Source organism: Squalius cephalus (genome assembly GCF_949319135.1).
Source record: "Squalius cephalus genome assembly, chromosome: 21".
Lineage (NCBI taxonomy): Eukaryota > Metazoa > Chordata > Actinopteri > Cypriniformes > Leuciscidae > Squalius > Squalius cephalus.
This window is the reverse complement of record NC_137142.1, coordinates 26,999,072-27,023,052: the sequence shown is the minus strand read 5'-3', so window position 1 is coordinate 27,023,052 and position 23,981 is coordinate 26,999,072. Positions and strand designations below refer to the sequence as shown.

The following is a 23,981-nucleotide window of genomic DNA, read 5'->3' as shown; positions in this document are numbered from 1 at the left end:
AAAAAAGTGAAACGGGCACACAACCTGCACCAATTATTGCATGCCGATAAAATGTCCACAAGACAGCAATATCCTGTTCTGCACACTTTAACACCAGACACACTGACAGACAGCAACATGCAACACACAACATATCTTTACATCGATAGTTCATATAAAATTACTCACCCTCATGTCGTTCCAAACCCGTAAGACATTCGTTCATCATAGGAAACACAAATGAAACTTTATGCCCCTCCATTGACAGCCTACGCAACTACCACTTTCAAGACCCATAAAAATAAATCAAATGAATCATGAAAGTAATCGATGTGACTCCAGTTTCACCTCAGTTTAATGAAGTGATGCGAGTGCTTTGTTTGCACTAAAAAAACATAATTTACCACTTTATTTTCAAAATACGCAACAACGCCTTCTCTCGCGTCAACACGATACTCATGCTTAGTGTTGCTCACGTGAACGCGCGTTGAAGATTAATATTTTGTAAATAAAGTGGTATGGATGAAGCATATGTCTTAAGATGCTTCATGCCAGGTTTGACATCGATGAAATTAAACATTGGTTTTGTCAGTGACGTTGTGTCAGTTTTTGACTTTGGGGTGTATTAATCCTTTAAAAACATGAAACACCACAGAACAACAACACAAACCATCATAACTCAAAAAATATATGTAACATAAACTCCCAGTAGCCAATAAAGACTGTGAAGCCACAAAAATGTGAAAATATAGCATAAATCTGAAACTAACACACACATACACACACACACAGAAAGCTTCAGTGTCCAAGTAACAGCATATCTTTAGTACTAAATAGGCCTAGTGTTGGATTTCACGCTCCACTGGTATTTTAGGAGTGTGTGGTGTACAGTTTTACCTGTGTAAATGTTCAGAGGAGGAGCTGAAGACAGAATAATCTCCTATTCAGGGTCATAGTGTTTTTTTCTCCCTCTGAATAAGTTCATTTAGAAGCAGGATACGGGAGTGTGTATTTGTATGTGTGTGTGTGTGTGTGTGTATTTCAGGACATGTGTGTAAAAATACAGCTGTTGTCAGAAATCTCACTGAATCTCGGCTAACATCTGCCATCCATTAACCGCTCTGTGTGTGTGAGTGTTTGAGGGGGTGTGTGTGTGTGTGTAGTAATTGGTTTTGATTTGTTATCAGTTTATTTTCCTCATTTTGCAGATCATATGAATAGGTTCATTGTTCATACAGAAAGGCCACTGTGCTGTGTAGTAACAAGATCACTCTCTCTCTCCATCTCCCTGTCTCTTAGATTCGCTGTCCTCTGGTGATGATGAGGACTATGATGAAGATGAGGACGATGCAGGTAATGGAAATGGTGTGTTTTACCCTCTCATTTCTCATTTCATTCCTCTTTTTTGATTGAGATTTCATGAGGTGTCTCTGTTTTGCAATAAATGCATGTGATTGATGTCTTTCTTAGCTGGGGATAGGTTGCATTTCATTTCATCAGCTACTTTTCCCCCACTTGATACGAAAATGCAAATTCTCACGAGAGATGGAGAGAGAAGAAAGGAAAAGAAGAGAAATAGTTTAAAGTCTAATAGAATCAACTGAAATGTGACTAAAAATCTCAGAAAAAGCCACAATATCTTCAACTATGTGTATAACAACTAAAGAAACTAGAGGAAATTTTTATTTCTGTTTTAGTGTTCATTTCAGTGACCCAACTGATATATATATATATATATATATATATTTTTTTTTTTTTTTTTTTTTTTAAACACATTCTGATAAATGTCTATACAGGCAATCATCTCAATATACTGTAGCAAGAGAATCAGAATATCTGATTTTATTCATATTTCAAATCAGTCATGTCAAAAGTTGTTTGTTAACCATTTTCAAAAGGTTAATTGAAAAGTAGGATTTGGTGACTAATCAGACACGACAACAAACTTTGCTCTTTCAAAGCTCAGCTGAATTAAGGAAGATCAGACAGTTATGTTTTACATAAGTATACATTTTGTCTCAGATGTTTTTTAAATATCCCCTAGGAGAAATACAAATAGAGACAAATTACATTTTTTTTATAGAATAATTGTATAGAGATAAATAAATAAATCAAATGCATAGCAAAGACCAGATATTTTCAATTTGTTGAGAAACGTTTGAGTAAATATTGAAATCTCGCAGACTTTGATATCTTGGAAAAACTGAGCACATTGAGATCTCTTCAGTGTTGTTATTGTTAACTAAAACTATTAAAACATATTTGTTGGTAATTAAAATAAAGCTAAAATGAAATAAATAATAAATATTAGATGGAAAACAAAAATTAGAAATGTTGCCTCAGGAACTTACTGAAATAATTAAGTTTAATAAGCTGAAGTATTAACACTAAAAACTTACTTTTTTAAAAAAAAAACTAATACAACTGACAAAAGCACCTATTCAAATTACTCAAACCTAAACAAAAATCTAAATAAAAGCTGAAAATATAAAAATTAAAGCTAATTAAAAAACATAAAAAATATTGAAAAAGTATATAAATAATAGTAAAATAAAACAGGATCTCTGAAACTCTAGATGACACACATACAAGATTGCTGTGAGTCTTTCTCTGAGGGAGAAATCTGAGATGCAGGAGACATTCTCCATTTGATCTTTATTTAATATCATTGCTTTGTAGGAGAAACAACTGAGATTTGAAAGAGATCTCATTTGTGATTTTTCAAAGAAAGAGAGAGGGAAGGGAAAGCTAACACATCTGTCTGTTGTGGTGGGATAGGGGTTGGGGGAGGGTCTCCGGGTTGAGGGGAGGGCATGAAACGAGGGATTAAGCGAAAAACCAAAACCCCTTTAGAGTTTAATGACCAGTAATCCAGCTCTAATTAAGAAAGAGAGAGAGATGAGAGCACACTGGAGCTGAGAGCTGTGAGGTCTGGGCTCTCTGGAACATTTGAGAAGAGTTGAGGTCGTGTGACATCTGATGACATCATTCTGTAATATCTTAATGATGCAGTGCTGGTTACTGCTCTCAGTTTGGCTGACTGAAGCAAGCTGTGCGTAATATCAGCTGTGTGGAGTTGAACTGCACTTTGATGGCTTTTTTTTTTGGCTGTAGAATAAAAGAAATGGAAAAAAAAGTTGGGTCACTGTAGATTCGCGGTTCCCACTTCAAAGCTCAAATTGTCTGTATTGAACTCTATAAAATAGCAAACCACACACACACACACACACACACACACACACACACACACACACACACACACACAAACAAACAAACAAACACACATAGGGGCAGGTCCACTATTGGATACAGACCCATGCTGAGTTTTCCTGACAGTTCCACTGACCATTTGAGTATGGAGCGCAAACTGAGAGAGAGAGAGAGAGAGAGGGTGTGTGTGTGTGTGTTGTATGTAGGCATCAGTGTGTCAGTTATGCCAAAGGAAATGCCTGCCTGCCAATCACCCTTCACATTCACAATCTGATAGTGTGAGCAAATAATGCACAAGAGAATTATATTCAGTCTAGTAAATGGGTTTATTGTGTGTATGTGTGTGTATGTGTGTGTGCGCGCTCACAGATGTGTGTTTGTGAGCTTGCATGTATGTCTGGAGCGAAATGTGGCGTCTGTGGGTTTAATCGCCAAGTTCGCGGGTTGATCGGATCTGGATTTAATTGTTTGAGGAGGGATGAAAGTATGTTTACTCAATCTCTTAAAGACACACACACACACTTACAAAGTACAAGACTTGTCTGAAAATGAAAATAATGACTATTATTATTTTAGCTAAAGAATGTTACTGTAAGTATTTATGCTCTGATATTTGGCATTAGCTACTAGGAAGCATAAACACAGACCCGACCACATGACAGTTAACATTATATACGAAATTTGTGGGAAGATTAAATGAAGGAAAATTGGTCCGTTATTATAATAGGCTGTTATTATTAGGAATCCACATTGTGCGATCATGGCTATGTGAAGGATTCAACACTGGGAATCTTTTAGAGTTCTGTCCGCAAGAGCACACTCCTCACACTCATGTAAGAGTGTATGTAAGTGTGTTTGCTTTTCCAAACAAATTTTAATTCAGTCTGGGAATTAGGCAGCCAGTCTGACGCTGCCACAGAGTGCACAAGAAAAAGCTTTCCATAAACATTCACCCGCACGAAGACTCCCGGAGAGGGAACACCCTACCCCCTGAAAAATAGCACTGCATGTCAACATACACTTATATAGAGCTCCATTTGCACCTATGGATTCATGTACTGTACATGTTTTGGGAAACTTTCATTGCATAAGTTATTGTTTATATTTTCAGCAGTATGTGATTTGATTCTCATATTTATATTTCTGTCCAACAGAAGCTCCATACTGGACCCATTCCGACCGGATGGAGAAGAAATTGTTGGCCGTTCCTGCCGCCAATACGGTGAAGTTCCGCTGTCCCGCCGCTGGCAACCCCACGCCCACCATCCATTGGCTGAAAAATGGCAAGGAATTCAAAGGAGAGCAGAGAATGGGCGGGATTAAAGTAAGGCAATAGGAATATCGATTAAGAACATGTCCGTGTGTATGTGCAAATATGTGATTGTGTGTTTAGTATTACAGATAATAAGAGTCAGCAATTAGTAATAATTTACGCAGATCCCCAACATCTGCTCCTTCAAGAGCTCTCTCTCTCTCTTTCTCTCTCTCTCTGGAGTTTATTTGCTTGTCGCCTCTAGAGGATCCGTCCACCTGTTGCTATTCCTCTGTGAAAGAGCAGATGAACACAAAGTTCTGTGTGGTCTTGTTATTTATGTGTCGATACGTTTGTGTGCGGGTGTTGTTTGTGACGTGTATTGGAGAGCGTCCACTGATTCTTTAGATTATTTTAATTTTTTATTACCAATCTTTCATCTCTCAGAGCTGTTGCTCCTTAGCACTCAATGACCCCACACACACACACATACACACACACACACACACACACACACACAATTAAAGGGATAGTTCACCCCAAAAAAATCAAATTCTGTCATCATTTACTCACCCTCATGTTGTTTTAAACTTACATTTCTTCTGTGGAACATAAAAGAAGATATTTTGAGAATTTTTTCTTGTTGAGGGTTTTCTTTTTTCAATGGTGACCAAAACTGTTCAAAGTCATACAGGTCATTCAGGTTTGGAGCTACGTGAGTGTGGGTTAATGATGACAGAATTGACATTTTAGGGTGAACTATCCCTTTAAATATGACAGCATTATTCATCGCAACTTTCCTTAAGAGGCACATATTTTCCCCATAGGAAAGAAAAATCACAAATTAGATCTTCTCTCTCAATTGTTTCTTTTAGATAGCATTGAGAACAAATTGAGACTTTTAACACATTTACAGAATTTTCTCTTGAAAAAAAGACACCAGTAATTTCACACATGTCCTATGGAGTTTCAGATGAGATCTCAAACTGTAGTAGTTTTTAGTAGATTTGCCAAGATATGAAAGTCTCAATATAAAGTATTTCTCATCAAGTTCTTCTGATGCTATCCACATTTGTTTTATAGCGGTATACTACAACTGTACGTCAACAATTGCCTCATTTGTTTCTAAATTTACAGAATTTTAAGAGAAAACCCTGAAACTAAGTCAACAACTGGGACGTTCTGAGTGACTTTTGCACACACACACACTCATTCACACAATTAGATTCTTTAACACAGCCTTGCTTTGCATTGACCTGTACGCATAGAATATTACCAGTGTCTCCTAAGAGAGACATTTAGAAACAAAACACTGACCTCTTCACCTCTCCATAGCCATAGAGTGACCATCCCGCCCTTACAAAAACACACACGTATACACACACCAGGGGTCCGCACTGACCCAGGGTCATCCTTTATACTAGACCTGCCCTCCGCATCAGCACAGTCACTGTTGGCATAGAGATCTCTGACAGCATCATAATAGCTTTATTTAACACACACATACACAGGAGCTTGACAGCTCATCCTAAATGTCTTCTGTCTCTATTAAGACCAAGGCTAAAAGTCACGGCTCTTATATATATGTGTAAGTATTTGTGCTTCCCTTGTGTGTGTGTGGATATGACAGGCCTGATGGCTTGATAACGCACTCAACGATGTGTTAAAATGCAGAGCGTCATGCTAAATTAAACATGAAGACTTCTCTAGGAGATCAGCATCTTAAAGCTCTTCTCTGCATGGCAAGGGGAACAATAATGGTGTGATTATGTTTCTATTGGCGCTGGAGCTGGTTGCAAGTTTGACTACCTCTCTGGCGACGTTAATTGCTGACTAAATGCGTTAAGATTGCAGAATGAGTTTTAAATGCAAGAAAATGAGTCACTTGCCGTACTCTCATTGTTTGAAACGATCCATGGCTTTGTTTAGACAGTTGACTTTCCCACAGCTTTCCCCTTCAAAGAGCCACACACACATTAACACAAACACACACTTACAAACAGACACACACACCTCAGACACTTTCTGTCCCTGACTGGCAGGGTTCTAAGGTCAGAGGTCACCTTTCTATTGAGTCATCAGAAGGGGGAGGTTCTGAGAGGGTGTTGCCGTGGCGATTTAGAGATCTTGATTGACAGGGGGAGGCGTGGCTTTTGTCATGCTCACATATGGCAGCCGAAGTCGCATTATTAGAATGCTAATCTGTGGCACTGTGGGTTAGTCACACCTCACGAACACATAAACACTGATGTTTTGTGAAAACGCTGCATTTGAGAGCGTGTGCAGCTCGCAACATATTCAACAGCTCAATTGACGAGCGAGAGGAGAAAGACTGTTGCGTCCTCCGAGAGATGACTCAATTTCAGTCACAGTTCTCTGTGGGACCACCATGCTTGGAGCATCAGTAATGAAATGCTGAATCTCTAATCCACCGACAAATGTCTCTTTTGTCTGTAAGCCACAGCAGTATATGTCTTTATGAAGTGCTTGGGTGCAATTAGTTATTCATTAATGTGTAAAAATACGTTTAAAAGTCAAGTGTGTAATTTAGCGATGTTCTACCCCACTTGAATGTTCGGATAAGTCGTGGGTACCCTGCTGAAAATCCAGTATTGCTGGTGCCAGCATAAGGTATGTTTTGAATGCTGGGACCAGTATGGAATCCTGTTCTGATGGTTCCCAGAATGGGATGCTGGTTGATGGTTTGCTGGCCCCAACATGAAATGCTGGTTACTGGTTCCCAGAATGGGATGCTGGTTGATGGTTTGCTGGCCCCGACATGAAATGCTGGTTACTGGTTCCCAGAATGGGATGCTGGTTGATGGTTTGCTGGCCCCGACATGAAATGCTGGTTACTGGTTCCCAGAATGGGATGCTGGTTGATGGTTTGCTGGTCCCCTGCATGGGAAGCGGGTGTGCTGGTGCACCAGCAAAGGTATATTTGGCATACTGTGACCAGCTTGGAATGCTGCTGTCTGGTGGACCAGCATATGTTATCTACTGTACTGTACTCTACTGACACCTATTACTATACACTTTTTGGAATCAGTGACTGACAGCTCCATTTTACTTGAGAGCAGCATGACTTTTCTAGTCCACCAGCTAAACCAGCACTATACCCACATAAACCAGCCATGACCAGCATGGAATTCATGCTGGTTTATGCTGGATTTTTCAGCAGGGTAGGATTAGGTTCAGGAGTAGGAGTAGGGTTAGCACTATATTTTCGGAGAAGAATGTTGTTCCGGGATCAACAAAATATGTCACAGTGACCCCGGCCGTCTGTACAATATCGATGGCTTCTTTTAATGGTGAAACATGTTGTTTTCAGTAAGACCACTTAGTAGAAAGTACCACTTTCCATTGAGAGAGAGAGAGAGATAGAGAAACAGTTTTGTCGTTTTAATGACTAGCCCTGGGGTCAGTTGTTTTTGCTTCCTGTCTCTGTGGGTCAAATTAAACAGAACCGCTGTCGGAACGAGCCCGCACCGTTTTGACACAGCCATAAATCCTGGACATACACACACACACACACAAACACACACATACTCAAGAGGGACCTGAGCTTCTTGCCACCTCCTGAGTCCCTTTACTCCCAATATTCTCTGATGTTCTGTCACAATTCAGTTGAACTGAATGAATATCCACCGCACTAGTTTTAACTCCTAACCCCAGTCTGACATCAGATTTAAAGAGGCTTAATATGTTAACAGCATAATGCCGGGAGGAATTTGAGCAGTGCTTTTCGACTGATTATCGAACCTTGGCTTGGGTCATTCTCGTGCTGTTTTTTTTTTCTTTCTGTGTCTGAATCAGCAGGGTACAGCGCGACATCACAACACTTTTCAGCTCTTATCTTTTGATGAAGGATGGGATAAATGCACTAACCCTCTCCTCCCGTTCCCTCTGGATAAAGAGCTAGGGTAGATTGAGGAACAGCTGAGAATTCCTCACAGCATTTCTTTTTAGCGGACAGATTGAGATAAATGTCTTACACACACACAAAATGTCAATTTCAAGTAAGATAGGGTCCTAAATTAAACTCTTGCCCTCTCATACTCTCACTGGACATGAGTAGCTGACATTAAATACTTTTGGGAAGTTAACCTGGATTTCAGTCCAATGGGGCTCAGCTTCCAACCTGAGCATGAGCTGATGTAGCTCAGAGGAATATTTCTTGCCTTTAGTCCAAGATTTAATTCTTGGTCGACCAACAATTTAATAAAAAATAAATAAAAGAACATAATATAATATAATCACTCATTTTAAGGGTTAATTTATAGTTAATTTCCGATTATTTTAGGGGGGCTAAAGCCCTTCTAAATACCGTTTAGCAACTATTATGAAAGTTTATTTCATTTAAAACTATTTGAACAGCATTTTGCTTGTTCTTTTATGTAGTAGTAGTAGTCTTTATGACCTTTTAATGGTTGAGAGACTAAATTAAATATTTTTTTAAATTAATTTGTCTCAATGCAGAATTAAAATTAACTAGTTAACAGAAAGGTGTTCACTAGTTACATGACACTCAATATACAATATTTTCCCTTATACATTTATTAATTTGAGCCTAAAATCTTGATTTTAAAAAAGTCAATGAACACATATGCCAACTACTCCCATACATACATACTCTCACACACATTTCTCGTACCGTGCAGTGTGTCAATCAGCAAACACCAAAGGCTCACTGTGTGAGAGTGAGCCAGCGAGAACGAGCCGAGAGGAGGTGAGGATCCAGAAGACAAGGGGGAGGAGGAGGAGGAGTGCAGGGGGCACAGGCGCTCTTGCCAACTTTCTTAGGCATGTGTGTTTGTCTATGTGCGTGTTGCCCTCTCAGTTGGTGTTACCATGCAACTGTTCAAAAACACAGCCCATAATATTTACACAGTTACATTTTTTTCCACTCAGACCTTCGAAGTACGTAGAGAAGGAATGAGAAAGAGACAGTGCGCAAGAGAAGAGAGAGAGAGAGAGAGAGAGAGACATATGCAATTAGAGTGTGCTCTATGAATGAATGAATGAATGGATGTATATGTGTTTATATGCGTGTGTGTATGAGGTGAAGGACCCATCTACATATTTTCCACATCTGGTGATGATAAAGGAATTCCAAAATAAACTCAAAAATAAATAAATAAAACAAGTCTGTGATTTATCTATCGATCTATCTATCTATCTATCTATCTATCTATCTATCTATCTATCTATCTATCTATCTATCTATCTATCTATCTATCTATCTATCTATCTGATAGGCTTAATATGTTTCTAGTTTAAAACAAATCTGGTTTATTAATTTCCATTCATTTTAATTCTACTTCCTTACATTGAATTGCAATTCTGCATTCTGTTTGGTTCCTTAATTCTAATTCAATTCAGATTTATCAGCAGAGTGGATCTTACTCATAACATTATACAGACACAGATAATTTAGCACCTGCTTTTCTTCAGCTAACAGAAAAACCTGAGGAAGGATTCAAGTGGACCTCTTGTGTAACGTCCCACTTTATTATTAAAACGCTCTCTGTCTCTGTCATCCTCTCTCACTAGTTGAGGCATCAGCAATGGAGTTTGGTCATGGAGAGCGCCGTTCCATCTGACCGAGGGAACTACACGTGTGTGGTGCAGAACAAATACGGGACAATCAAACACACTTACCAACTCGACGTGCTGGGTATGAATACGCAACACACACACATTCAACCTTTAACTTAAACTTAACTTCATCTCTGATGAATTCTGTCCATCTCTTGTCCAATCAGAACGCTCTCCTCACCGGCCCATCCTACAGGCGGGACTCCCGGCCAATCAGACAGTGGTGGTTGGCAGTGACGTGGAGTTTCACTGTAAGGTGTACAGTGATGCTCAGCCACACATCCAGTGGCTCAAACACATCGAGGTGAACGGAAGCCAGTATGGGCCCAATGGCGCCCCCTACGTCAACATCCTTAAGGTACAGTCATCTATACTGGCACATCAGAAGAATTCATGAATGAACCACTTTTAAGAGAATGATCTTTTGTAGTGTGTAGGACACAACTTTTTAATTATGAAAACATTGGTAGCTTGTGCTTGTTAGAATAGAACATTGTTGAAGGCATTTTTTTTCAAAATGTGTCCAAGTGCAGCTTAAATTAAACCACATATTAAGTCTCATGTGAGCTCTGAGTGACTCTAAGAGCACCTCCCTCCAACTCCTAATCCCACCCATGTTAGCATCTCACTATAGGCTCTGCAACTGGAGAATTAGGGGGCTCTCGCTCTCTTTTTCCTCTCAGAGGAGTGAGAGAGGAGGCAGACATCTGTTTTGGGCTAAGCTAACCGCCGCGGTGGCGTCGCGCAGGGAGACAGCCATTAGCTGTGCTGCCCCACTCTCTCTTCAGAGAAGGAGGGAGGGAACGAGGGAAGAGGCTCCCGAAAAAGCCATGGAAAAAATGAGTGCGGGAAGCGAGGGAAGGGCCGAGTCAGCAGGCAGAGGAGGGGAGTGCGTCGGCTGGCCAGACCGCCACGCTATTTTAGACTCCCACATAATTGAAACAGTATTTTACTGGGAGCCGCGCGGCGGCTTTGCCCTTCCCCGCAGTCTCATCTGCGCACCCTCTAAAGCCTTCCCCAGCCCTCCCAGATTGAGTGCTGAGCGACAGATCATGTGTGGCGCAACGCCTACGATCAAGGGAAAGAACGGAAACAGAGAATAAAGCAAATGAAGCATCTGAAAGAAATACAGAAACCGATATGTGTGGACTAAGGGGCTAAAGACAATATTTGAGCGTTTAATTATAACATACAGAGACGTCAGTTGCCTAGCAGTTAGCGTGTTGAGCTGTGGCGCCAGTGCAGGCGAAACGAGTTTGAATCCAGCTCGCAACATTTCCTGAGCTTGTTCCAGAATTGAATTCCAGTTCGCAATTCGCAAACAGAAAGTGTAATTGAAATTTGAATTTAACTTCAAGTCAAAGAAATGTAATATAATTCAAAATGATTTTTATGATTTTAACAAGAAAAGAAAAAAATATTTTTTTTTAAAATGAAAAAATGTAAATAAAAATGTTTCCTGCAGTATATGTTCAAATTACAATTCAGCTTCAATTCATTTAAATGATATGCTCTTTAAAATAAAGGTTCTTTACTGGCATTGATGGTTCCATTAAGAACCTTTAACATCAACGGAACCTTTCCATTACAAACAATGTGGAAAAAGTTGTTTAGATTATTTAAAAAAAAATTGTTCTTTTAAATACTGTTCACTGAGAGGTTATTTGGGGAACCACAAATAGTTATTCTATACCACTGCTGTTAAAAAAAACTTTTATTTTTTGACCGTTTAAACTGGATTGTGAGTGGTTAGTGAATAAGATGCAAGTTTTTGTACTGAAATAACAAGTGGCGTAACTGTTTAGTGAATTTGAAAGTGTATCTGTATCTTAACGAAGTGCTACAACAAGCTGCTTGAGTACTTTAAATCATTATGTGTGTGTTCATGTGTGAACGTGCTCGCCTCTGACTAAGTATGTGTGTCTCTCTGCAGAGTTTTGTCAGTAAGGTAAAAGAGGCCCACGATACGCTGACTCTGTATAATGTGTCAGAAAAAGATGCAGGCCAGTACTGGTGCAGAGCCCACAACTTTTTAGGCATTTCAGAGAATACGTTCTGGCTCACAGTGTCCCAGCCAGGTAAATCTCTCTCCAAACAGCCGCTGTCAGTCAAGACCTTGGTGGCGTAGAGTCAAAATCCCCTAATCTCTCTCTATTTCTCACTGCTCTTCTCGCCCCTTTCTCACACAATAAATAAGGTGACCTGATTCAAGGACTTGTTATGTAAGGCGAGTGTATGTCTGCTTCATTTAAATGCTCGCTTCTTCTTCTTCCTCCCCAATCAATGCAACAAGGGCATGTTGAATAGGAGCAGAGACTGTGCCACATCACATTCTTATTGATTTCCTCATACCCTACACACTGCTCTCTTGAGAATCGGGACACACACTTCTACATAAATAGATGTCAGTTTTATCTAGTGAGAGGTTAAATTAAGCTTAAAGCTGGTAATATTCTTCCTGGCTCTTTTTATGTTTTCTTTGCACCTCAAACACGTTATGGATGAAAACAAAGTGACCCGCTGCTGCTGATGGGGCGTTACATTTTCCGCCAGGGTTTGGGGTTTTACTTTGCTTCTAGGTCATCTCATAAGCAGTACTGTGGGATCTCTGGGTTACTGGTGATGGGTTAACTGATCTTTCTCCCGGTGCTGGGTGCTGGTCCTTTCTCAAGGGTTGTGCTCTAAGCATCTGAGTTTCTCTCTCTCCGTCTCTCCCTACTTTTCCAGACTGCGGGAATAAATACTACGGATAAAGAGCTGGAGATTCTCTACCTGACCAATGTGTCTTTTGAGGATGCGGGGCAATACACTTGTCTGGCAGGGAACTCGATTGGCTATAACCATCATTCTGCTTGGCTTACAGTGTTACCAGGTATACTAGTCTCACTCTCTGGGGTTTCTTTTCACTCCTTTCTTCCCAAGTCTCTTTACTTCCCGTTTTCCCTATTGTCCTTGCATGTTTTATTCATAGTTTTGCAGTTAAAATGTTTTTGAAATGTTTTCAGGAACATTCTCTATGGACCCTAATCACGGCAGCCTAGTTTTTAATCATGTCAAATTAAATATGCCAACTAGACTAAAGTGCTCTGAAGAACAACCTGGTAGTTTGTAATTGTTTTTAGATTTAAACATGACATATGCAGGGGGAAAAACGACGGATGATGGGTTTTTCTCATGGACTGTTTCCACTCGATAACACATGCGCTCATGATGGAAGTGCTTGTCGTGTTTACTGGAGTATTTACTGATGGCACACAGTCCTTGTATCTGGGAGGCCCGATTCATTAATTCTCATCCCGTTATCCAGTTCTCCGTTCTGCTGCTGTAATTAAAATCGCTCGTCTCGTGCAGAGCCACTGAACTCTATCTGTGGGGCTCATCACACAAGTGCCAAATAAGCCTCCCGGAGAGAGGGGCATTATGGGATGTCTGTACCTGCATGGGGGCGCGATAGCATGTTAATTAGTTTGTAAGGTTGCTGTAAATTAACTGCAGGCCTTCTGCGTTATAACTTCAAACAAACAAACAAATTAATGATTGACTTAAGATGATCTCTAATCTAACCATTAGATGGGCTTATTTCTTAAATTAGTTAGTTTTTCAATTAAAGTCTTGAGACTGTAGTTAGTGGTCAATTTATTTTTGGTTTCGTGTTTTATTCAAGTTGATAAACTTAATTTTGTGGTTGTGTGTATTAGAAATAGGGTCCATAATGAACACAGGTGGATGAATTGAGAAAATTTACCGGCCATAAATATTTCTATTTAGCCTTCAGCTGTTCACATTATGATTTTGTTCCTCTGATTTTGTACTCCATGTGTCACCACATTTAACTCTAGAAAAAAGGCATCCTAGATAAACCTCTGTTGGCAAATTTTCCACTGAGGAAATGTTGGTATGTTTGAACCTTTGAATATTTTGCATTGCTTACATCAGTGAGGGTCAGACTACCATCATTTAATTTCAGCTAATAGTCCCTAATAAAACTTCAATTATTTTCTTATCAAAGCAAAACTCTACAAGTTTGCTTTTGCTTGCATTTGGCATGGGATAAGTGCTCAATTTGGACCCTAATGAAAGACAACACTAATAGAAAAGAGGGCCATTTTAATACTGGCTGTCAGAAATCACATACTCTCTCAGTAGATACTTATTTTGAATAAGTACCTACTTTGCAACCATTAAAATACATTATATAAAGTGAATGAATATGTGTCCATATGTACAACATCCATCATGATGTCATTGTCATGTGACCTACAGCGTCAGTCGCTTCACTACCATTCACAACAGTAGTTTAACCTAAAAGTCAACACATTGGTACATTTGTCTCATAATGTCATCACACACGTCTAATCTATGCTCTTGTGCTCTGTGTCAGCGGTGGAGATGGAGAGAGAGGATGACTACGCGGACATTCTCATCTACGTGACGGGCTGCGTGCTCTTCATCCTCACCATGGTCATCATTATCCTCTGCCGTATGCGGATGAACACGCAGAAGACGCTCCCCACGCCACCCGTTCAAAAACTGTCCAAATTCCCCCTCAAGAGACAGGTAACAGAAAGTAGATACAAGATTTGATCAGCCCATTTATCTTCCTTTCTCTTTATCTCCTCTCTGAATTGCCTTGAATGCATATTTTTCACCCTTTTGTAGCGTGTAGTGTGTTGGGCTATTTGTGTGTATGAAGACGTACTGTGGATGTCATAGATGCAATGTGGCAGTGGAATATTAATGCTCTCCCGGCGACTGCCAGTGTTTAGATCACGGTGAAACTCGCTCTCTCCCAGTTGTGTTAAACAGTTTAAATCGCAGCTGAAACACCGTCTCTCTAATCTCTGTCACTCTCTCGATCTCTTCTTCTTTTTTCCTCAAGTTATTTCCAGCAATCAAAGCCTGACAATGTCACGCTGGAATCAAACTACATAATCATGTTGCAGTGTTTTTTTTCTTCCTTTTCTTCAAATAGTGTCTGTGTAGGTGTGTGTTTTGAGCTAGTTCTGTTTTTCGAAAATATTGAGATATCATTGTCAGACAGTTTTGGTTGCTGACATACTTTCTCAGTGTTTCATGAAAGTCTACATAGATTTGCATTTCCTAAAGGAAATCGCAGTGCTTGCAAGGAACTGTCCTCCGGTTACAAGCAAACTTACGCAATTGTCGTTCTCATGACATTCATCACACATTAATTCTTATGCAAAGTCAGTTATGGATGGCTAAAGAGATGCAGATCGATGCAAGAAAGAAGACCAATCACAATTCGATATGCACATTTTTATTATGATGATGCCATGGCTGCTTTTGAATGTTTGAATGTATCTCTGTGCATCAACTGTGTATCAAAAGAAAGAGGGGCAGATGAGGTAGTGGCACCCTTTCAGCGAATCTTCAGATTATTCCTGTGTGTTCGTGGCAGCAGGGAAATGTTGCTTCACACACACTTCTGTGGTCCATTACGTGGAGATCTGACAGCTACAAACCTCTCTCTCTCAGGACCAGTCCTCTGAGGAACAGAAACCATGTTTCTGTCTGCAGCACAACACTTGAGTTGATGATTTTCTTAAAATAGACATCTTGATTCTTCCTCTCTCTCTCTCTTTCTCGCTCTTACACTCGCTTTCTTCTTCACTTTCAGAGACAATAACATGCTGTTTTTATTCTTTACCCAAGCAGGTGTCCTTGGAGTCGAACTCTTCCATGAATTCAAACACCCCATTGGTCCGGATCGCCCGCCTGTCATCCAGCGATGGGCCGATGCTGCCCAATGTTTCTGAGCTTGAACTGCCCTCTGACCCCAAGTGGGAATTTCCACGTACAAAGTAAGTTAAAAGCTGAAGTGGTCATCAAATGACCATAATCATCAGACTAATTCTAAAGCAAATAGTTAGTTCCTTGCTCACTGTAAATGATGATTTTGTAGCAGACTGACGCTGGGAAAACCGTTGGGAGAGGGCTGCTTTGGACAGGTTGTGATGGCTGAAGCCATTGGGATTGACAAAGAGAAACCCAACAAACCTCTCACTGTTGCTGTCAAGATGCTCAAAGGTTAGTGTGTTCAGATGCTGTAAATCATTGCATTACATTTATGTTTTATGTATAACATAATCAGTAAGTTGACTTGAATTATGGTTGAATGTCTCAAAACATCATTCCAAGGTCACATTTACTTTCCGAAACTTAATTCCTGTAATGCAAAAAAATTAAATAAATCTTATCATAATGGTCCAAAAATGGTCATATTTTCAATTTCATCAAATCTCATTACTCTAACATTGTAGATGTGTTTAACTGCCATTAATAATATATGCACTACCATCCAAAAGTTTGGGGTCATTATAATTATAATTTTATGTTTGTAAATATAATTGCTGTTCTAGTTAGAACTTTCTGTTCATCAAAGAATCCTGAAAAATGCATCACAGTTTCTACAAAAATATTAAGCAGCACATCTGTTTTCAACATTTATAACAATAAGAATTGTTTCTTGAGCAGCAAATTGGCATATTATAATGATTTCTGAAGAATCATGTGGCACTGAAGACTGGAGGAATGATGCTGAAAATTCATTTTTAAAATAAATTTTAAATTGTAATAATATTTCACAATATTGCTGTTTGTAACTGTTTTCTTAGATGATGGCACAGATAAGGACCTGTCGGACCTTGTGTCTGAAATGGAGATGATGAAGATGATTGGAAAACACAAGAACATCATCAACTTGCTGGGAGCGTGCACACAAGATGGTCAGTGCACGCACACACATAAGATCACAGCTTTGATGTTCGGCTTTGATTTTCTCTGACTGAATTGTTTCTGACTGTGTTCATACAGGTCCATTGTATGTGCTGGTGGAATATGCCTCTAAAGGGAATCTTAGGGAATATTTGCGGGCAAGAAGGCCTCCTGGGATGGACTACTCATTTGACACCTGCAAGATCCCAAACGAAACTCTGACATTTAAAGACCTGGTGTCCTGCGCCTATCAGGTCGCCAGGGGTATGGAGTACCTGGCCTCAAAGAAGGTAACACATCTACTTATCTTAGTTTGTAAACTTATTTGAATAGAAATAATTTAAGAGGCTTGTAATGTTTATAAAGTTTATAAATGCTGCCAGATATTATTTTCCTAGTGTGTATTTATCAGACTTGTGCATAAAGGATGGCCCTCTTTCTGTTTGTGTTGCCAGTGTATCCATAGGGACCTCGCAGCCCGGAATGTTCTGGTTACCGAGGACAACGTGATGAAGATTGCAGACTTCGGCCTGGCTAGAGACGTGCACAACATTGACTACTACAAGAAGACCACCAACGTAAGTCGACACTGATTATCAATCTCAGAATGCTTGAAGGATAGGGCTCTTGGGTGGCATTGGATTGAAGCACAGAGATGTGGTTGCGCACTCTGTATTTAGAAACGTCAAACCTGTAGAAGTTGAATGAGTGTGTGCGAGTTCAGGAACTTTTGAAGGTGCATTTATGAGCAGCTTGTCATAAATCAATTAACTGTTGAATGAGGTCTGGAGTTGGTACTAAGAATGTGTGGGTATTGGCGAGGACTGGACGGTATTGAACACATTGCGGTTTACCTGGCCCACTATGCATTGTAAAATGCAGTATTGGGGTGTAACTAACTAAAAAATTTCAGTAGCATGGCATTAGCTTAGCTATGGTAAAAACACTTGAGCTGCATCCGAAATCGCATGCTGTATAGAGTACGCTCTACATCTGCCTTGAAACTTACTTCACGACCGTTAAACAAATACATTCTGTATTATGAATATGTAGTATGAATTAAATTCAGCCGTACTACATCTGCCATGTTGTCATTGTCATGCAACCTACGCGTCAGTTGCGTTGTTTCACTGCCATTCACAAATCCTCCCCTGTGGCCTCATGGGATGGTAAAGTGACCATCGGATACGCATTTTAGAATCTCGCCGCGAGTAGTAGGTCATCACTTTTTTCAATATTTTTATGAATATTATGAATTCAGATATAGTACTCAGCTCACATACTGTTTTTCGCCCACTATATAGTATGTAAATAGTTAAAATACCTTAAATTAATTTATAGTAGCTTGTAGCAAGATCAAACAAGGTTCCTAAAACTGGTAGGAATAGATGGTGTTGGATGGAACTGTTAGGTGTTGGGATAGCGGGTTTTAGATGTGGGGTGGGTTTGGGGATAGCGGGTTTTAGATGTGGGGTGGGTTTGGTGAAGTCTTGGATATTCGATGGGACAGTTGGAGATTAGAGCACATTGGGGAGAGGGAAGATGTTGATGTGAACTGCTGAAGTGTATTTATTAGATAGGACAGTAGGAGATTAAGCCGCAGGCCTGTTGATGTTCGATGGGCGTCTGTATGTCTTGCTGGGTCAGCACCGCTGTTGTTCTGACTGATCTGTGTCCTTTCAGGGTCGTCTCCCCGTCAAATGGATGGCACCAGAAGCACTGTTCGACCGTGTCTACACACACCAGAGTGATGTGTGAGTTTACATTGCCATGCATGCCTCTTCTTTTTTTCCTCTCCATCACTTCATGCCATCTGTTCATAAAGTTCATCAAGCGGTAAAGGAATGCAAGTGAACACCATAACCCTGCAACAACAGCATCAAAGCCATCCGATAGAGTGTACCAGTGTTTCTTGCACCGGAATTCACCGGAACTGGAGACATGAATTTTTTTTTAACATGTTATTACAGTACATGTTATTACATAGTCCAATTCAAAAGGAGTTATTTTAATGAATCCATCAAAATGATTCACTAACTCGCAAGTAATCAGTTTGAAGCAGCTAATGATTGTAATGATCCATTTAATCACTCAATTCATCAGAGCAGTTATTGAATTAATAACTTACTGACTGAGGGTCCATTTACACAACAATTTATGCATTTTGGGCGTTCATTTACACGACAACAGCGTTTTGGGGGGCCTTAAAAATGCTGACTTTTGAAAATGGGTTTCAAAGTGCAAGTTTTTGAAAACGATACCGTTATCATCACTGTGTAAACTACAAAAACGTGTGCACGCGTATTATGTGTTCATTCTAAAGGCATGTAGTGTTTCTTTACAAAGTTACATCGCCAACTACTGGCCTAGCATTCATAATTCAACATTTTTAATCGTTCTTACAGATCTGTATGAACAGGGATTATGTCATCTGTACACAAAAAAGTTTTACGTTTTTAGTACATTGTTGTCGTGTAAACGTACATTGAATGGCAAGGATTCTTAGATGAATATAAAGACATTAATAATGTTGCAAAAAATTTCTATTTCAAATAAACTAACAATTTTGATCAATTTAAGGCATTTTACTGAATAAAAGTATTAATTTCTTTTTTTTTAATTTTTTTTTAAGATAAAAATCATACTGACCCAAAACTTTTGAGTGGTTTTGCATGAGTGTATGTTAGCAGACTAGAGTGTGTACTTGCGCAGCAGGTTTTGATTAGTATGTTAGTATATTGCACACTGTCTCTCAGTAGACCATACACACATTCATCACACTCAGACTGGTACATAGAACTGCACTTTCCCAATATGTCTAAATACACTTTAATCACAGCTGGCCTGAGACAGCAATAGTAAAATAATATCATCTCCCTCTGCCTATAGGCTCTACTTATGCTATGATATATGAGCAGTGAGCCTTTCATTCACTGCGTGTGTGTGTGTGTGTGTGTGTGTGTGTGTGTGTGTGTGTGTGTGTGTGTGTGTGTGTGTAAGAGAGAGCACCACGCTGATGGGCGTAAATGAGATTTGACTGTGACATAAAGCTAATGAACGGATAGTGATATAATGACGAGCCAATTATTCAGCCCCCATAAGGCTTCTAACTGACTGTGTGTTGTATGTGTGTATGTATTTGGCCGAGTAGCATTAGCTGGCTCATAGCTCCTGTTGTCTCTTAGCGTGGCTAATTTGATTAGCACTGCTCAGTGGTGGCGTGGGAGGAATGGGCCAAAACAAAAGAGCCCTGAGTTAACAGAGCAGCTTGTGATAACACACACCCACATACACATATGCGCGTGCACACACACTCGCTCTAGTTTAATAGACTCGCGTCTCATATCAGAGACATACATTATAAGCCTCAGTGAGAACCAGCAAAACTCCTCTCTCACATCTGCCAAGTATCTACACCCCAGAGAGAGACAGACAGAAAGAGATAGTGAGAGTATTGTTACGCCACTATTTCAAGCACAACCAGCATAATAGTGGCCTAACAAGTGTTTCGACATTTTTTCTCTCACTGAATTGGTTTATATTTTGAACTTTAATGTAAATGTGTGATTTTTGTCCCATATTTGCTCTGAACTGTGACCTCTCTTGCATCTCAGGTGGTCTTATGGGGTTTTATTATGGGAGATTTTCACACTGGGCGGCTCACCGTACCCAGGTATCCCAGTGGAGGAGCTCTTTAAACTGCTGAAGGAGGGACATCGAATGGACAAACCTGCCAACTGCACTCATGAACTGTACGATTATGATTTCTTTTCATTTTAATCTAGAAAAACTCTTAAAACCTTCTTATTCATCTCTTAAAATAATGTTGCTGAGTCTATAATGGCATATGACAACCATGTATGGTAGAACGCATAGAGCTGTACAATCTAAAGGCCCATTTACAACAAGGACGATAACAATAAAGATATAGTTTTAAAGTCATTCTAAATGCGAAAGAATAGCAGAGTCCACACCACAACTATAATGAAAATGGCACAGAGGAATGATACTGTTGGAATTTTTTTTAACGATAAAAACATTGACAGCCAATCAAAATCCATCCTGCTTTAAAAAGCTCGTCCTACGTTATAGTGCATTGGTGTGGACACCTATATAGTTATCGTTTTAGTTCTCTTTATAGTTATCGTTCTTGGTGTAAATCTCATAATTTCATTGTTATATCTTGTGTATTATTTACTGATACTCTTGAATTTTATATTGTTTTGCTATAAGTAACAGCTGTAATGGTTCAGATTCGATTCAATTGAAGTATGTGACTTATATAGACCAATTCCAAGCGGGTGAATATTTGCAGGCCATGTCGTAAATACCGTCATTACTAGATGACAACCCAGAAGTTCTACTCAAAACTCGAAATTATATATTTCAGTGCCAACACTGTTGATGCCAACATTAATCGGTTTAAATTAATCAATAGACAAAACCACAATACAACAAACAGTAATAACAACAGTTGTTATGCAAATGCCTTTTTTGCAGGATCTTAGTTAACTCTAGCTATGTTAAACTACTTTTAGATTATTATTTAATTATTATGACATTAACAGACAATTAAAGGAATTATTAAACAGAAATATTACAAGATAAATGCTTAACTTCATTTTACTGCCTTGCCTTGCCTTGCCTATGACGTTGCTGCAGTCAGGTGGTGCAAGTCTGAGCTCTCAGAAAATTATGAATTATAATTACTATTCCTACGAGATCGCAAGTGCTCTGTAATTCTGACAAGGTGTGGATGCACCAATTGTCCATCAATCAAGTTAATTTCTGGCACTGCTCAGTAAATGCATATATTGTTTTGTGCAGGTACATGATTATGCGGGAGTGTTGGCACGCCGTTCCTTCACAAAGACCCACGTTCAGACAGCTGGTGGAGGATCACGACAGGGTTCTTTCCATGACCTCCACTGACGTAAGAGCTCTCGTGCATCAAACCAAACACCTTAACTCTTAACACCTAACTGTTAAAGCCAATTCTGACGTGTGTGTGTGTTTGTGTGCATTCGATGGTTTAGGAGTATCTGGACCTGTCGGTACCGTTCGAGCAGTACTCGCCTACCTGTCCGGACTCCAACAGCACCTGTTCTTCCGGCGACGACTCCGTGTTTGCTCACGACTCCTTACCTGACGAGCCCTGCCTCCCTAAGCATCACCACCACAGCAATGGGGTCATAAGAACATAAGGAACGGTGGTTTGTGGGGATCTTTCGGTTTGCTGCACTGGACCAGCATGTAGCGGCAGTGCAGACGGGGGTTCCTGGCACAGTGTGGATCTCATGAAATGCTCAACGAGAAGCTTCAGACTTCCAACTGGTCACAGGTCTGAAGGACAGATCACGCCCCTGTCCTTCAGCTCCTCCTTTTCTTCCAAATCATTATTCAGCTTTTTGTCTTCGAAAAGAGAATTCCTATTTTTGTATTCGGCCAGTTTCGTTTTTCCTTTGCGCGACGCAGTCAGAAGGGTCAAACCATTCCGTGCCTACCAAAAAACAAACAGACTGACAAATTGCTGGACAGGAAACAAAAAGAACGGATCAACACTGTGTAACAGCACAGTTCTGAAGCGGCAGACAGAGTCGTCCTGTCACGCGTGGACGGGAAGGGTTTTTTACAGCAATATCTGACTGGAGTGAGAATCAAACCCATGGCCAGTCTCTCCTCTCCACTCCTCACAAAGAACGTTTTTCATCCTTTTTTAATGAGAAAAGAGAGAAAGGTCTCCTAGATGTGAGAATTAATTAGATGATATATAACTGTGTGCTTTGTATGTATCTTAAAGTTTTTATTGTAAATATATAGATATAAATATGTATCATATTGCAGTCAGTAGCAGTGTACTTAAAAAAAGAAAAAAAAAAGACAAGAAATGACATTTTAAAAGAGCAAGTGAGCATACACTGTTGAGATCATGTAAACATTTAATCTAAAAAAAAAGCAAAACAAAAGTTTTATTTGAATTAACATGTATATTTGTAAAGCTATTTATAGACATAAGGTTTTTAAGGGGGTCTAAAAATATAGTCGGGTTTTGGTACTGTAAACAAAGGGTTTTTCTTTTAAATTTTGTAAGTTATTTACCACAGAAGTGCAAGATTTATTTTTGCTTCTTTTTGTTTTCCTTCCATTTCTTAGTTTACATTGACAAGAATGTATGAGAAACTAATTGGTGATATCAGCAGAGTAAGAGGATGAAATTATGAATTCTAAAGCAAGAAATAAGTATACCAGAAGTTGCTTTGCCCGTATCTCAGTATTGAATTTCGCGATAAAAGGACCACAAGCGCTCCTGCTCTTCACGAGGAAACCACACTGATTTTTAACTCCTGTCAGACTCACACTTAAAGCACTTTTCATCATTTTTGTATAGTATCAAAAAAAACTTCATATTTGGGCTTCCATGCATGTGACATAAGCAGATCTGTTTAAAAAAACAAAACAGTGTTGGTTTTCCCTGAAGATGGGCGCTGTGATCCTTTCATCTAGCTCTTTAATATGAAGGAGTGCTATGTGGGTAAAACCTAACATGGCATATAGAAATATGGTGAAACCATACTATGAGTTTGTTGCTCTTATTTGCTCTTTTGCTAATGAATATGTATAATAACATTTTTGAGGTAATCCTCCGGGTCGGTGTGTTTGCAAAGTGCCAAAATCTTTCTCTCTGCTCTGAGTTTTATGTTAATGAGTACAGAACCGTTATCGCTATTCAACTCCAGCGTGCATGGTTGTCAGATGAGTGTCTCTGGCCCTGCGAATCTAAGCGAAGCATTATGGGATAGCTTGGTCGTGTCTCAGGGTGTCCTCAGACAATTGCATTCAAGCAGAAAGCCGGCAATAATATATAATGGGGAGAAAAAGAGGATGATTCGCTTGCTGCTAAACTACGAAAACTGTAGATTTGATACGAGATGACTGTACAGCTCCCTCCTCCTGCAAAACATAGCATTTTTGTACTTGTTAAGTGCCTGGGAGGGAGTTGAGTGGCTGAATATTGCGACGTACGGTTTGAATGTACAGCCACGTCAGTAAAAGATATAAGCAGGGTGTTTCTTAAAGCGATAAAGTAAATATTTGTACGGCACTTTGTTACCTTGATTCTCAGATTGGGTTCTCAAAGATATGGATGACGTTGTTCTGTAATTTCTTCTTCCAGCTGTGGGACATCATGTTCTGTTGGATACAGTGT

At 39.6% G+C, this 23,981-nt stretch overlaps 1 protein-coding gene across 8 annotated transcripts in view; it reads left to right on the top strand.

The window, feature by feature from the left end:
- fgfr3 (fibroblast growth factor receptor 3) overlaps positions 1–22,325 on the top strand; it is a 38,833-nt gene extending 16,508 nt beyond the window's left edge. Inside the window, exons 4-18 of one of the 8 annotated variants that reach the window (XM_079855622.1) lie at positions 1,279–1,344; positions 4,344–4,513; positions 9,995–10,118; positions 10,207–10,397; positions 11,973–12,117; positions 14,421–14,596; positions 15,713–15,861; positions 15,963–16,087; positions 16,675–16,785; positions 16,874–17,064; positions 17,230–17,352; positions 18,458–18,528; positions 20,389–20,526; positions 21,602–21,707; positions 21,811–22,325. In XM_079855622.1, coding sequence (XP_079711748.1) covers positions 1,279–1,344; positions 4,344–4,513; positions 9,995–10,118; positions 10,207–10,397; positions 11,973–12,117; positions 14,421–14,596; positions 15,713–15,861; positions 15,963–16,087; positions 16,675–16,785; positions 16,874–17,064; positions 17,230–17,352; positions 18,458–18,528; positions 20,389–20,526; positions 21,602–21,707; positions 21,811–21,978 — 2,054 coding nt within the window. In that variant the 3' untranslated portion in view covers positions 21,979–22,325. Of the gene's footprint in view, positions 1–1,278; positions 1,345–4,343; positions 4,514–9,994; positions 10,119–10,206; positions 10,398–11,972; positions 12,118–12,766; positions 12,912–14,420; positions 14,597–15,712; positions 15,862–15,962; positions 16,088–16,674; positions 16,786–16,873; positions 17,065–17,229; positions 17,353–18,457; positions 18,529–20,388; positions 20,527–21,601; positions 21,708–21,810 lie in introns of all 8 variants that reach the window. The other 7 variants (XM_079855628.1, XM_079855625.1, XM_079855624.1 and 4 more) reach the window with 7 other exon arrangements.
- The last annotated feature ends 1,656 nt before the right edge of the window (positions 22,326–23,981 follow it).